At 32.6% G+C, this 15,623-nt stretch overlaps 2 protein-coding genes and 1 long non-coding RNA gene across 3 annotated transcripts; 1 reads left to right on the top strand and 2 right to left on the bottom strand.

The window, feature by feature from the left end:
* Positions 1–1,240: 1,240 nt before the first annotated feature.
* On the bottom strand, positions 1,241–1,903 carry LOC130719069 (60S ribosomal protein L29-1-like). Its single transcript, XM_057569714.1, has 2 exons — positions 1,799–1,903; positions 1,241–1,722 (listed from the first exon to the last, which is right to left on the bottom strand). The coding sequence occupies exons 1-2, from the start codon at positions 1,901–1,903 to the stop codon at positions 1,480–1,482; spliced, it is 348 nt and encodes a 115-aa protein (XP_057425697.1). The 3' UTR covers positions 1,241–1,479.
* Positions 1,904–1,999: 96 nt separating this feature from the next.
* Positions 2,000–2,338, bottom strand: LOC130718948 (uncharacterized). Its single transcript, XR_009012888.1, has 2 exons — positions 2,238–2,338; positions 2,000–2,145 (listed from the first exon to the last, which is right to left on the bottom strand). It is a non-coding gene; the product is annotated as an uncharacterized LOC130718948 (long non-coding RNA).
* A 5,897-nt stretch (positions 2,339–8,235) lies between these two features.
* On the top strand, positions 8,236–12,245 carry LOC130721417 (replication protein A 32 kDa subunit A-like). The gene is made up of 10 exons (XM_057572218.1): positions 8,236–8,395; positions 8,518–8,628; positions 9,227–9,324; positions 9,434–9,475; positions 9,564–9,641; positions 10,962–11,037; positions 11,389–11,490; positions 11,573–11,652; positions 11,786–11,854; positions 11,936–12,245. The coding sequence occupies exons 1-10, from the start codon at positions 8,306–8,308 to the stop codon at positions 12,009–12,011; spliced, it is 822 nt and encodes a 273-aa protein (XP_057428201.1). The 5' UTR covers positions 8,236–8,305; the 3' UTR covers positions 12,012–12,245.
* The last annotated feature ends 3,378 nt before the right edge of the window (positions 12,246–15,623 follow it).

Genomic DNA, 15,623 nt, shown 5'->3' with positions numbered 1-15,623 from the left:
CACATTCTCAATAGACAATATTGGTGCATCCGACTATAAGTTGCTTTCTAAATCATGCTTCAACACATTCTTGTCGTTTTACGCCATGATAATATAAATTTATATAATACATTATGAGTTTATTCAATATTTCATGCTAATATTGTATTGTATAGGTTTATCCATCAACTACTTTTATACATTAATTAAAATGATGGATTATCTAATCTAGATAGAATATTGATGATGGAAGTCTAGGTGGTGAGTAGAGCTTGTAGCACTTTGGGGTTTTGCAAAACACTAGAATTTCCTACCCGTGCGTTGCACGGCAAATTTTACTATTGTATTTGAACATGAGAAAAAGGTTGATGCACTGTAAAGTTTTGTTACACCGTCAACCAATCAGATTTTAAGGATGTGTCACGTCAATTAATGAAATAAAATAAAAAGAGAGATTTTCTCACATTCTTGAAATCAGATTGATGCATAGAAATTAAACTCATAGATATAAAAAATTTAAGATGCTAAGAATGAAAGTACAATCATCATAAGAATATAGATAATTCAAAAACATAAATTGAGTCACTCAACTATAGTAATTTAAACTCATACAACCATTTAACAAATATAAAGGTTCCGAAATAAATGATTTAACTAGACTAAGACCCGCGCGATGCGCAGTTGGCAAAATGAATTATTTCTCTTGTTAGAGTCAAAAGTGATACATGCAGTCTTGTAAATATAGCTATACTTTAGTTAATTAATCTTAATATATTAGAAGTAAGAAAATTAAATGACTTTGAAACAAATTTTCATTTATCATATCATTGTACATGTATTGAATGGAATCATTTTTCATTTAACTAATAAGATATGATATGAAGAGAGCAAAAAAGAGCAAATACGTCATTGAAAGGGAATTTGAATTTCAACCTTTGTAAGGTCGTAGAAGATGACATGTGCAACATTCAAAAGTAAAAATGTCTAAATTACAAAAATGACAGTTAATTAAAGTTATGTCCTATTATATGTTATGTTGAGGCCTTGTTTGCACTTTTGCCCTTCCTTGCTTTTTGATTTGCTCCTATAGTGGATGTTCTTGGCTCCTATATTGCAATTCCTTATCCAAGCATTGGTTTTTAAGGAAATTTCATGGCAGTACAAACACACATATGTAGCAAGCATGTGGGTTTCTAATTTCTACGTCGTGGCAGTACAAACATATATAGCAATACAAACACAGAAAATGAAAGGAAGTTTGAGCTTTCCTTTTTCAATTTAATATGGGAACTAAAACTCTGATAAAATTTAAATGTCTTCAACAAAATAGAACAATAATGTTATCAAATCAACCATTCCATTATGTCTGGATTCAGAACAAACCATGAAAATGACTGTAATATAGAGATAGGTTTGAAACAAAACAAAACATATAGAGCCTGAATAAGAAATCTAAGCTAAGAATCCAAATAGCTCCATCAGTGACCACTGACCAGCACTTTACTCTTCTTCAGTGACAGATTCAACATCCTTCTTGTTGTGCTTCCTAGTGTACCTATGATTCTTCAGAAACTTGGGATCCATCCCTTTGGTGAAAGTGTGGCGGTGCCTCTTGGGCTTCTTGATGCCGTTTTTGTGTGCCTTGTAGGACTGGTTGTGAGCGGTGTGATTCTTCGACTTGGCAGTCTCTTCAAGATCTGGTTGAGGAGCTAGGGTTTTTCCTGCGCAACAGAATAATGAGAACTAAAACTTTTATCCAAGTTTCTTAATGTCAATCTAGGTTTTTCATCGTGACATTCACAAGTAACCTGAATATTACATGGTTTAGGTATTCAGAAAAGTAAAAAGGATTACAACATATGTTCTTATTAAGAATGTCAATGAATTGAGAAAGAGAATTCGGATTAGAGGAAGGATACTTCATATAAGAGCTCAAATGCGAGGATTCAGTGATCAAACAATGAAGCTGTGATTATAAATACAAAATTGGGCAATCATAGATGTAAAAGTTGAATGCAAACCTTAGAAGGGAGTCTCAAAAGAAGCGTCGGATCTTAGTAGGCATCTTCTGAAGTGGATCAGAGCAAACAACATCTTGGGCTCCTTAGTCTGATCATCATCGTGATTCGTGAAGGCCTGAGTGGGTTCTAGCCTGAGATCCTTAAACTGAAACACACAACCACTTATTATATCAGAAATGTGAAAATGCCATAGATTAGTAGATCAACTGTAAGTGAAATGGAAGAGAGAAATATTACCTTCATTAAGACCTTGAGCTCGATGTGGATTGGTCGGGTTTTAAGATTTGCCAATCGCATAGCAAATTAGCAACATGTAGCGTGCATCAAGTAAAAGAGGCTGTCAATTTTAAAAGGAAAATATGTTTTGATAAGAAAGAATGATACCTCCTTGTTGCCATAAGCCACACCAGATAGACAACATACTAACAAAAGAATAACAATAACAAAAGAATTTGAAAAGATTTGGATCAAGTTCAATTTCATTCCAAATTAAATTAATTGTATCAAAACTGTCAAGCATCTCAGAGCTTCACTGTACATAATGGTAATAGACAACATACTAACAAAAGAATAACAATAACAATTTGTTCATCAGCATGATAAATCATTTTCAAACAGAGAAGGAAGAGATAAAACGTCAAAGAAGCAAACCAGATGCATGAACGACGGTGGTGTTTGTCCCGGCGAGAGTAGGCGGCGACGGCGCTGGATAAACGAAGGCAGCGCTGGGTGAAGGTCGCGCGAGGTTGTAGGGAGCGCGATTTGGAAAGAGGGAGGAGTGCGGTTGTGCAAGCGATTTGGTGGTTGTAGCTCAGTTTGTGAGAGAATGGAAGTGGCGGCCGCAAGCTAAGAGGAGGTGGCATTCTAGATCGGCGCGTCCCCTAAAGAAATAGTCTTGAATCAATGCTCGATATGCTGGAGAGGGGAAAAGAGAAGAACGCAAAAAACGGCGCGTAGAAATGGCAAGGGTTCAATTGATAGTATGTTGTGTAAAATGTAGGAGATGCAATGACACGTAATTAAAAATTCTGATGTGGCAAACTTATGTGAGTATAAGATAGATGATTTGGCAGCGCTACATTGCGCGCTTCAGAATTACTATATTATAAATAGATTGACCAAAATCTTCATACTTGCACATAATATTATTTTCATGTTCATTTCTTCTCGTGCAGCTTGTAACCCTATAATTTATACATAAATAAACATCATCAAATTATCATATTTTTATATATATTAATTTCTAAAATTAGCTTGAAAAGTGAAGGAAACTTAATTATATTAAATCAAATCTTTGAATTAGATATAAAATAAAATTATTTACATGTAAAATGTTAGTCTCATTAGTTTACAAAGAAAAAAAGGATAAGTAGAATTTTATTTTATGTAGTTTTTCATGCTCATTCCGCCTCGTGGGGCTTTAAACCTTGTAATTTATACATGAATAAATATTTTGAATATTAATGATTCCTAATTTCATCGTCAAATTATCGTACATTATAAATATTTATACATATTTAATTCTACAATTATTTTAAAAATTAAGAAAAATTAGTAATACATACTCTCTCTGTTCCAAAATGGTTGTTGTTTTAACTTTTTACATATTTGCCAAAATGATTGCTATTTATTTCAAGACTATTCATCACATCAATATAGCCTCATTTATTATGGTATCTCCAACCTACCACCTCCTATCCACACCAATCACAATTCTTACAAATCAAATAACCAATAATCATCATTCTCTTCCTTTTTGACCAAACTCAACTTTAAATAGAGATTTTTAGTCAAATTTTTTATCAGTTACTGAGCTCTTAACCAACGTGTATTTTCTCAAACAATAACCATTTTGGAATAAAATAAGTAATAAATTAATTTTTATATTAGTTTTTACATAAAATTATTAACATTTAAACTATAACTCCTCGTGAGCATTTTTTTTTACCTTGTAACTTGAATAGAAATGAAAAAAAAAATAGATTGTTTTAGAAAAAAAAATGAAAATAGATAATAGCTTTTACCTTCATTTATGAATTTATATTTCATTTAACCAAAAGTTAATCATAATTTAATTTAATGGATAGCAGCCCAACTTTGGTATGGTCTCTAACAGATCAACAAATTCTAAAAAAGTCGAGAAAAGAGATAAAAAGAATTCAAGTGAAGGAGAAAGGACAGTTAATTGCCTCAAGGAATTAAAAGTCAACTTTTTATTTCCTAAACAGCCCGACATTTAACTGATAACAAAGTAGAAAATGTCCTAAACCCATAATTCAAGCTCCTATACAGAACAATTTAAATTTCATATTTTCAACGCCAGATCCAAACACACTACAAAGCTCCAGTGTCACTCAGCAAAAGCATTTCAGCTGGACTGACTCCCATAAACTGGGATCCTTCAATGGTCTAGTTATAAATTGTACCTGTACAAAATAAAATATTGACTAAGATCCCAATGATAGAACTTGACTAAAGTCTCTTCATCTAAGATGAAATCCTTCATAGACTATATTAAAAATTTATAGCCAACTACTCCATCAATAAGAGTATGTAGAGATTGAAAATTTGTCAGGTTACCAAACACTGCAGGGACCTCACCTTCAAACTTATGCAGCACTTCAGAGGCTCACAACAAAGTTCTTGAGATTATAGCCTAAAATATAAATAATTGAACTTAAAAAAAAACTATTGAAGAAGCACTCATATATTAATTAAAATAAAATCAAAAGTGTAAGCAGAGTTCTGGAAAAGTACAAAGAAATGGTTAAATTAAGATCAATAAAAATTGTACAGAGATATCTATATCCATATCAAAGGGTCATGCACGAAACAAATTAAAACTATCAAGTAATGGCATTGCAGGTGAACAAATTAATTGAACCATTCAAATTGAGTTCAGAGTTGAGACAAAGAAACATGAACATAACCATTGATAATAAAAAGAAACCATTCCAGCAAGTATATCAAATAAACATGTTTGATATTTGATATACGAAATCTGCTAAAAGCTTTATAGAAGCAACCGAAAATATAAAATGTTTAAGATATTCAGATCTAAAATAACTATACATCAAAGATTCCAATCCAAGCTTAGTGCAATCACAACCTGCGACATTCAAAATCAGAGGTATTATTTTTCTAGACTTGCACAAAATGGCCTACAAATGCAAAATTTCTTATAAATTCTTCAATTCGGAGGAAATATTAATGGTTGTCTTGGTCAGCACCTATCATCTACCTTTTCAAATCGGATTATACATCTCCTGTTTTACTAATATGAAAGTAGCCAAAAACAACCCATTCTAAAAGTTGCACAATTTAAAGAAGACACATAACAGACAAAACCAAGTACATCCACCAGTTATGAATCAGTCGAAGAGTATGGATTGAGGAAATTTTCAATTTTTATTGCCTATAAAAATTGTTGACTTGTTGCTGATGTATTTCCAACTTCCTTATGTTAACTTGTTGCTGTGGAAAAGGGACCAGATTCAGTTCTAGGCAAAAGAAAAACTCAACAATAACATAATCAGGTGAAGGACATTCAAAGTCTCTTGGAAGAATCAATTCAATGGTTGAGACGCCATCAACATTCACAGCCATGGAAAACGACGGGAAGGCAAAAGAGGAAAAAGGGCTGATTGAGTCTTGAATAACCAAGAAGATCCTTATATAGAGAGAAAATGGGGTTGGATGTGCAAAATCCGAGTTAGGGTTTAGACACAAACCTGGAAAACGAAAACAATAAATAAATAGGGAGGGTAGTGTGAATGAATGCACACTGGTAATTGGAGATAAAAAAACGTATAGAGGTAGCGGCGGTGGGAGAACATCTCGAGAAGGGGAGTGGGATCTACATATGTGGGGAGAAGCATCACGCGTGCTTGATTAGGTTAGGAAAAAATTGAATTGGGGAAAGAGATGATGGAAATAGAGCTGCGTTTAATGCCTCAAGGGAGTTTTAGCGTTGGAGAGGGAGAGAGTGCAGAATGGGGGAGTTCTCCAACAATTAATTGATCACGTGAAAAAATCAAAAAATAAAGAATACAAAAAGGATAGGAAAGAAGGAGTAAATCACTTCTTTTTTATTTGATTTTTTTAATTTTAAAAAGTATTTGTTTATCTAAAATTCAATGACTTAATTTTAAAAAGTATTAAGTGTATGATATTTGGAAAGATTGATGAAATTTATTAATTAAAAAAATATCCTAAATTTATTTAAACCCATAATTTCTAAAAGTAAAAAAGGATCCAAATGGTTAAAAAAAATCCAAATATATTATTATAGGAAAGTTTGATATATATATATATATATAGATAATATAATTTTGTCTATTATCATAAATTCATTAGAATTATAATTAAGGTACAAATTTATACCAAGAAAAAAAGGTACAGATAAAAATTGATTGATAAAAAAAATGTCATGAAAGGCTTCATCGTGAATGGGGGAGTAATTTTATATTTTTTTTTGGAAACAAACAAAATAGTGGGAGAGAGAATAAGTTCTTAATAATGAAGGAAAATAGTGGGAGAGAGAATGGTGAGTGGAGCTTGATAAAAAAACAGAAAAAAGAAGGAAATGCCACGTGTACAGTAAAAAGGAGAGAAGAGCTTGTAGAATACCATGTGGAATTCTACTACGTCCAAGATTGCATGAGAGAGCAGAATGCTTGTGGTTGCGACACATCAGCATTTGGTCATTTGAACCTTTGCTATTTTAATAGTATTATTGATACTAGTGTTTTTACCCGTGCGTTGTACGACGAATTAGTTATTGGGGCTGACATCAATCAACAATCTAATTATAGAAAAATCGACATACTTAGAAATTAGAATGACACGACAATCATAATAAGAGGGCTAAAATGTTTAATCAATTATACTCTAAATATCAAAATTATGACAATTGCGCTTAAATTACATGAAAATATATTTATTAGTTTTTACTAAAAAATATTTTCATGTAAAAATGTTTCTCCCCGTGAGGGTACTAATTTTTTACCCGATATTACATACTATCACCATTAGATTATCATACTTTTAAATTTATACTTCTAAAATAAACAAAAAATATGAAAGTATCAAAGTATATTTTTCCATTGTTAAGTATGAAACTTAATACTTTCCACGTCGATTCGCAATAATAACAACTTGAAACTCGAATTCGTGTTGTCACTCGAAGTTTTGTACTCTTCCTCTTGCATAATTTGCAATAACATGTTTTCATTTGATAACTATAGAGTTGAGCAAGATGTCAACAATAGCAACATATAATTATGGGTTGTATGCAATAAACAAAGTACCCTAAAGAATTCACATATATAAACAAAACCATAATAGACTATTAAAAAACTACAAATAAATGGAATTGTTAATTGTAATCTATAGCAGTGATCAGAGAAATTTTTTTTTGCAAATCTTTCCAAAACCACTTGTACCCAGGTTCATATTTTGCAAATCTTTCAAAGACCACTTGTACCCCAGGTTCTTAGTTTGAGATAAAGGTCAATAAATGGTGATGATAAGGCTCTACCAGAGCAAATTAAGGTTAACAATCCCAATTTATCTTCTCCTTAGGTAGCTCTCGTGGTGAGTTTTTGTTTGGTGGTAGGTTGTTGGGTTTGGTTTTTTCTTGCTTTCAGTCTTTCTTGTACAACTTTTTTTTTTTAACTTTTGTACAACTTTTCTTGATTCCCATTGATGAAGTTTTGCTTTAAAAAATGATTTCAGTAATTTTTTTAAAATAACTTGGAGTAAATATATATAAAAGTATTTTAATCTAATATGCGGAATGTGTATTATAATATTTTTTAGTAATTTTGTTTTTTTAGGCATATTAGAAAAATAAATTACACCTTCCAGGAATCGATTATTGAACTGTCTCATCCCAACCCATATGTGATATGTCCCTCAACTCTTACCACTTGAGCTATTATTCGGAGACTTTTTTTTTAGTAATTTGTAATATTAAGGTGCGAATTTCTTATATTTTACAATCTTTTATATGTATTTACAAATATTTTTTTGGTAGATAAAAATTTATAAAATATCTATAATTGATTAAAAAATTTCGGTGTATTTTACGTGATATTTAATTTTAAAAGTTTTATGACATTATACTAATAAAAAATTAAAAGAGATGGATGGAGATGCTAAAAGGCGGGAAAACACTCAGCCTAATTGGCGGGAAACAAAATAAAAGTAAAAACCACCCCCATTTCTAAATCAGTTCATTTCCCACTTCTTGTACTTGCTATCAATCTCTCTCTTCTTCAATTCTCCTCCCTAGGGTTTCACAGATGTTCTCCGTCACCCAATTCGATTCCTCCTCCGGTGGCGGCGGTTTCACCTCCACACAGCTCAACGATTCTTCGCCGGCACCGCAAAAAGTAAACCCTAATTTTCTCATCTCTCGTATATATTTTCATGGAATCAAATCAACAAATAACGCAGTTGTGGTTTTCTTTTTTGCTGTTTCGTTTGCTTATTTTTTTGTCTACCTTCCCTCTAGGGCCGTGAATCGCAGGGTTTGGTTCCGGTGACAGTGAAGCAGATCAATGAAGCCTCTCAGTCTGGTGATGAAAAGTCAAGTTTCGTGATCAACGGTGTAGAACTCACCAATGTATGGCTCTCTCTCTGTCTTTGTTTATTGTGGTCTTCAATTTCTGCTTAAGTTGTTAGCATTTTGGTTCTGCTGTTTGGGATCTTAATAATTTTTGTGATTATTTGGTTCTTTTGTTTGGGATCTTAATAATTTTCATGATTGTTTGGTTCTTTTGATTGGGATCTTAATAATTTTCATGATTATTTGGTTCTTTTGTTAGGGATCTTAATAATTTTTATGGTGCTGTATGAGTATGTTTGTATAGAAGGTTCTTAAAAGGAAGAATATATATATATATATATATATATATATATATATATATATATATATTAAGTTAAGATAACTAAATAGTCTTATAAAAATAAGTAAAATACAGGGCTTAAGTTTCATAAGAACTTATTTTTTCTAAGAAATTGTTTAATTGAAAATTTATTTCCTTGAATGGAAAATTTTACCCTCTTTTTGCTTTTGCTTCAAAACTCTATTCAAACAATACACTGGTTTGTTTGAAATGAATAGAGTCTTAGTGCCCTAGGTTTGAAATTTAGGGGAAAAATGATTGTATCATGGTTTATTTGTCCTATATTCAAAAGTTGTTTATATAATTTTGGTTCAGGTGACGCTGGTTGGAATGGTGTTTGAGAAAGCAGAGAGAAACACTGATGTCAATTTTGTTTTAGATGATGGGACAGGGCGAATCAAATGTCGAAGATGGTATGCATGCCAAAAGCTTGCATTTGTGTTCCATGTTTATGGCTCTTTTTGGAAAAAAAATCCCCTGCTGTTGATAGTAGTCTGAATTTCTGATTGGTTGTTTTTTCAGGATCAATGATGCTTTCGACACACAGGAAGTGGAAGAAATAATGTAAGTTCTTAACCAAGGATGCTGGTGGTCCATAATAAACTAGTCTTTAGTTGTTAGTTTCTCACCTTCTCTAATTATTTGATGATAGGAATGGTATGTATGTTCGTGTTAATGGGCATTTGAAAAGCTTCCAAGGTGTAAGGCAGGTTGCAGCCTTTTCTGTCAGGTATGTGTGCTAAACCTATTACTATGTTTTATCAGTTGTCCCACGGTTCTTTATTTTACATTTAGTTTTAGTATATTAGTGTTTCCTCCAAAATTGGAGGTGGGAGGACAAGTCAGAGATTGATAAAACCAGAGCCCTGAAATTGACCCAACTACCTACATCTCCCTGTTGGGTTGTTGGCTAACAGGATTGATCCTAAAGCAGTTTATCATGAGGATTAGAACAATCAAAAGCATTTACTTTTGATGGTTCAAATCATCACCACTCAATTGCTTTCATTGTCCAAGTTTTGCTTATTAGTGGGTTTGACCCCTGCTTGAGAACTGTTAATGGTATGCATTAGGGTGTTTTATCTGGATTGTATTTGCCTCTAATGTATGCTTCTGGCTGTCTTAAGATGTTTCATTAATTGATGTAGCAGAGGATCTCATTAGTTTCTTCTGTTTTATTTAACTTTGAAACATATCATTTTGTATTTACCTTTATTCAGTTATAGAATTTTTTGATCAAAACAAACTTTTATATATATATATATTCCTGTTGCTTCTGGTCATTAGTATAAACTTCTATCTCTTTGAAGAACATTTTCAGAATTCCGTCCTCTATTTATCCTTTATAGTCAGTGTGAATGAATATTTGACCGGGGGGTGTCAAGCATTATACCTCATAGTCGTAGAATATGTGCTTTTCATTTTGGCATCATGGATGGCGTTTGCCTTGCTTAGCAGGCTCTGTCAGATTAAATGCTTTTTGCAAAATCATTAATTTGAGAGTTCAGGTTGGAGTGACACTTGGAAATTTTATAACATTGAACACATTTGTATAAAATCCTGACAAAGACATCAATTGGCGCATAATTCTTTACAGTAACTTTTTTTCGCCCTTTTGTGTTTCTGGGATTATATTATAACTATGCACAGTCTGGATTTTTTTGATGGTTGGAAACTGGCAATTTAATTATATAACTGGTGTATCTGATAAGTATGATCTAATTCAACTTATTTTAAATTAAACAATAACTATTATTTTCTTAGGATTCAATCTTTGTTCTCTCCTTGCTTATGGGTGTCCCTGTTAATAGAGGGTAGCATTTGGATTTTTCAAAATTTCCCCAAGAGTAATGATTCTCTGGCTTGAAGATTGGTGGTTTATCTGATTGATAAATTTACCTCTGAATCACAAAACGTGATATCTAGTTGTGGAAGAGTGACATGCCAGATGACCTTGTGTAGTTTTCTTTACCTTGAGAGAATCTTTAAATTGGCAAATTGTCTGTCTTAATTAATCATAAGCTTATTTCATGTTTGTGGCGTTTCATAGGCCTGTGGTGAATTTTGATGAGATCCCTTTTCACTTCATTGATTGCATACATCACCACCTCCGCTCCAAATTAAAGGTACGCATGGTTCCATTTATCTGTTATCTGTCCATCTATTTTTTGTTAGATCATTCTGATGATCGATGGCAGTGGATACTGCATAAACTTTCAGGAATTTCATCAACTGAGAATTGTATATTAATCTATATGATCATTATAAGTGTTGACTTTTCAACTAAATCGCATGTTTGGATACATAGGAGAAAACTATGGTGAAGTCAAAATCACAGTGGACAAAAGCAACTTCACTAAGCTTTTGCGACTGTCCATTATGATTTTAGCCTCACTTTGGTTCTCCACCTTTTATCTAAACATGCCTTGCTGCATGATTATTTAATTCAATGCCTTATTTTTCCATTTTGATTATAGATGGAGGGAACCATATCTACAGATCCTCCTGCATCAGACTCATCTTTGAAAACTCCTGTCAGAAACACATCTAATGGATCTCAGGCACCATCATCAACTCCTGTAAGATATTTGATATTTATTGCTATAGTAGTTTAGTTAGATTGGAGATCGATGACTTAACTAGTAACTTTCCCACCCTCAGGCATATGCACAATATGGTGTGGATGGACTCAAGGATTGTGATAAATTGGTTATTGACTATCTGCAGCAGCATTCAGACATGTAAGTTATTCATTGCTTTTTTTTTTTTTGTATTTGTTACCTTTCATTAGGTTTATTATGATACTTCTCTTGAAACAATATTCACTTGTGCGTTATGATGTTGAACTATATCATAATTGATCTTTAATTGCAGGTCGGATGATCGGGGAATACATGCTAACGAGCTATCTCGAGAGCTCAAGCTTCCATTGGACAAGATCATGTAAGTGCTCTTTATCTATTTATTTATTGTGGGTATGCAATGTATTTACTTATGTATTTCCAAACTGTTTATGATGGCCAGGTTATCGCTGAGGACTCTTGGAGATGATGGTTTAGTATACTCCACCATAGATGACTTCCATTACAAACAAGCTTGATATTTTGTCATTTTTCAAATATAGCTAGGGATTGTGCTGTGGACATATTGATGTTTGTCCACTACTCTATTTTGATTTATTTTAGGCTTCTACATGTAGATATGCTTTTGGATCGTATGAATCACTTTTATTGCCCAAATTCATGAACCCTTGTTAACTGCATTGTCTTGCTTGAAAACATTTTTCACCTCCACTTTATTTATAATACATGGAAATATTATTATCTTGACCCCAGAAAAGTATTTTATTTTCCTGAAATTTTCTTAGTGTTATTTTTGTCAAGAATTTTTATATTTTAGAAAACATTTTGACTGTACATCGGTGGGCCTAAGGCCCAAAACAGAAGCAGGAAAGCAGGACAATAAAATTCAGTGGGAATGTCCCAAAATAAAAAATCAATACTGAATTTAAAGGGTAAATATTCATTGGATAAAAGAATATTTATGTGTAGGTTCTCAAAATTATATTTTAAGGGCAATAATACAAGTAAAGCTTTTTCAATATCACCCAGTTCCTCTTCTGAACTAATCAAGAAAATGGTCATTTTCCTTTCATTCTCATTTCCTCCTTTTAATTAAACATGATTAGATTTGAAATTTATTTGCTCTCTTCTCCTCTCCTCTTCGTTAAAGTTCTTCATCTCTCCTTATTTGGACCAATCACACCCTAATAGCGAATTTCATAATTTAATGACTTAATAACGGGAATCAAATTATTTCTATAAAGGTGCAGACGTCATCTAGGGAGAAGGTTTTACAGAATTGTAGGGAATGAACAATTAGATTAAAGGAAATGAAGAGAGTAATTGGCATTTGAATGCCAATATCCACATTAGACATATTTGGCACAACCAGGGATGTTGGAATTTGTGAAGGGTATCAACAAGGTGTAGCACACAACTGGTATATAGTTGAGCTTCTTAAGCATTTAGTCCAGGTTCGATTTCTGGGCGGTGCGTATGGAGAAGCAATTGTTGGGAGAGACCTACCCACTTAACATGATCTCAGAGTCTTGGGAAATTAATCTCATAGCTGTCTGCTGTGGGGATACTTGAGAAACCAAAAAAGAATTTGTGAAGGGTTAGTTTCTACAATATCCATGTTCACAATGGTAACACCACATTATCACAATGTGACAAGTTCCGGACTAGCTAGTTGTTTTGACGTGCAACAATATTCAAGCTTTTGACTCAAAAAACTAAGCTATAAGCTATATCTACCGTAAGAAAAAAAAGCTATGTTATGTCCTTGGTTTAAGACTCCCGATATTTTCCTAAACCACCTAAAAATTACACCAATAACCAATAAGAATATATCATTTAATATTATAGCATTATCTACTGCAAATTTAATAATATACCTCAAAATCTATTATAGTTATAGGTCTAATTTTTAGGGACCTCTAACCTCTTACAGACAAACGGTATATACGATCACGTGAAACACTTTTAAGTTCTGGATATATTTATTTTTACATGGGAAAATAAGTTCTGGATTTATTGAATGAAGTTATGAAGAGCTTCATGGCTTCATTGTTGTATTTTCAAGAAGAAAAAAAACACACCTAGGCACTACAAGAAATTATTGACGAGTCGACCAAAGAGAAAATTAAGTTCTCGGAGAACAAAATGGCTGAGATTTGGGTAATGGTTTATACACATCTTATTTTTTCTCTCCTATCATTTCAACACATTTTTTTTTTATCTCTTTGCATTTTCTATCATATCACATTATGACATCATGTATTATATCAACTCATTTTTCTCTTTATTCTTCATATTCATATAAAGTGAAGGTGAAAAAATTTTGTGAACGAGATTTTGCTTTCGTAAAATGTAGATTCTGAGGGAAGCACTTAGAAGCCAAGGTTATTCTCCACCGCTTTTCACAATCAGGCTCACGTGAAGCCCCATCTCCTCTCTCCTCCTGCCATTACATCTCAACTCTAAACTGTCATGCTAGTCACCCAACAGGTATATTCATTCCTATTCCAAAAAGAAGTATATTCACTCCTAATCCAAAAAGAAATGTCATTCCTATTCCAAAAAGAAGTATATATTCATTACTAATCCAAAAAGAAATGTTGATACGTGCATTCCCGGAAAAAGTATTTTCACAATTATAATTCACTTCCATATATGTTATATTGGAAGAAAAGATATATAAATGAATGATATGAAAAATGATGTGATAAAAAAATAAAAGAGTGATAGAAAAATAAAAGAGTGGATATGAAATGAAAGAGAAAATGAGGCGTGTATGTATCAAAACTCGTGCATTAACCATATCCAACTAAGGTGTGAGAAAAAAGAGATTAGATAACAAAGAAAGTAAAATAACTATTTATGTTATTGCCGGCCTAAATTGCCACTTGACCCATCATTGTTCTAGCTGCCTAAATGATTCACAACTTAATTGGTGGACATTGAGTTGATTGACCATGATGATAAAGATATAGTCATAACTCGTTCAATCAGTTAGTCGAACATAGGTTAACCCAATAGAATTAATAATTCAAAGACTACACAATAAAACTATCATTTCACAAGCTATTTTTGATGATCAGATAAAGGTTATAAACACCTTCATTAACAATCATATCAAACTTTGTAAATACAAATTTGATCATTATGTAGCTTAAACATTGTTCATTACTTCATTTGCTTACATACTGCTCTTTTAGATTTTGAGATATGCTCTCTTAGTTTGAACTGACTTGAGTGTTGAAGTGTCATTTATAGGTACACCACCCACCGACAATTTACATTCCTTAGCCACATTTACCACCACGCACCACCACTTCTCAAGAAGTGGTACACCCCTCTCTCATTTCCAGGATGTACAATTTAATAAATAGAAAATATATAAATTTTAGATAACATAAATAATTTACTCATGAAGTACAAATTTTGACAAAAAAGTAGTGAAATATAAGGGGAGTTTAATTTCTCTTTAATGGTTGGAATAAATCACAACTGTTAGATTTAATTATAAAGTATTGGGATTCAAAATTATTTAACTGTCATGTGATATTTTAGAAAAGCAATCTGACTTAATGCATGTTTTAATTTGGATTTTTCATAATTGTTCGGTCTTCGAATGATCCTCTTTCTCTGCATATGATGGCGTGCGATGATGAGACCTTGAGGATGACAATGGTACTGCTAGAACGCGACGAGGGAGCGAGGGATACATGTAGAAGAAACTCCAACGCTCAAGTCAGTATCTATGTGAAGGAGAAGATCCCTGAGTCTTAGTCAACTCAAGCATCAATGCTTAAATGAAAAACATGTTATGCAAATGAACGATAGAGAGTGAAGATCATCATGACTATAAATTTGATAAATTTCCAAGAGTAAAATTTAGAGTACACTTACATCCGAAGAATAAATTGTGCTACTCCTTGATAGTAAAATTATGAAGAACATAGGAAGAACACTCATCCCTTATCACAACCAGCTGACCTTGATTAAATGAGCTGCAACTTAAGTTATAAGCATCCTAGCAATTAAAAATCATAAAACACCAAAGATATAATTGAAGAGAGAGGAAGAGGTGAAGAGAGTTCTTGAGTTTCTTCTTGTGTTCTTGAGTGAGTGCCTCTTGAAGTTTG

Source organism: Lotus japonicus, chromosome 5, assembly GCF_012489685.1.
Source record: "Lotus japonicus ecotype B-129 chromosome 5, LjGifu_v1.2".
Classification (NCBI taxonomy): domain Eukaryota; kingdom Viridiplantae; phylum Streptophyta; class Magnoliopsida; order Fabales; family Fabaceae; genus Lotus; species Lotus japonicus.
Note: the sequence above shows the minus strand (reverse complement) of the source record. Positions and strands in the feature narration are given on the sequence as shown.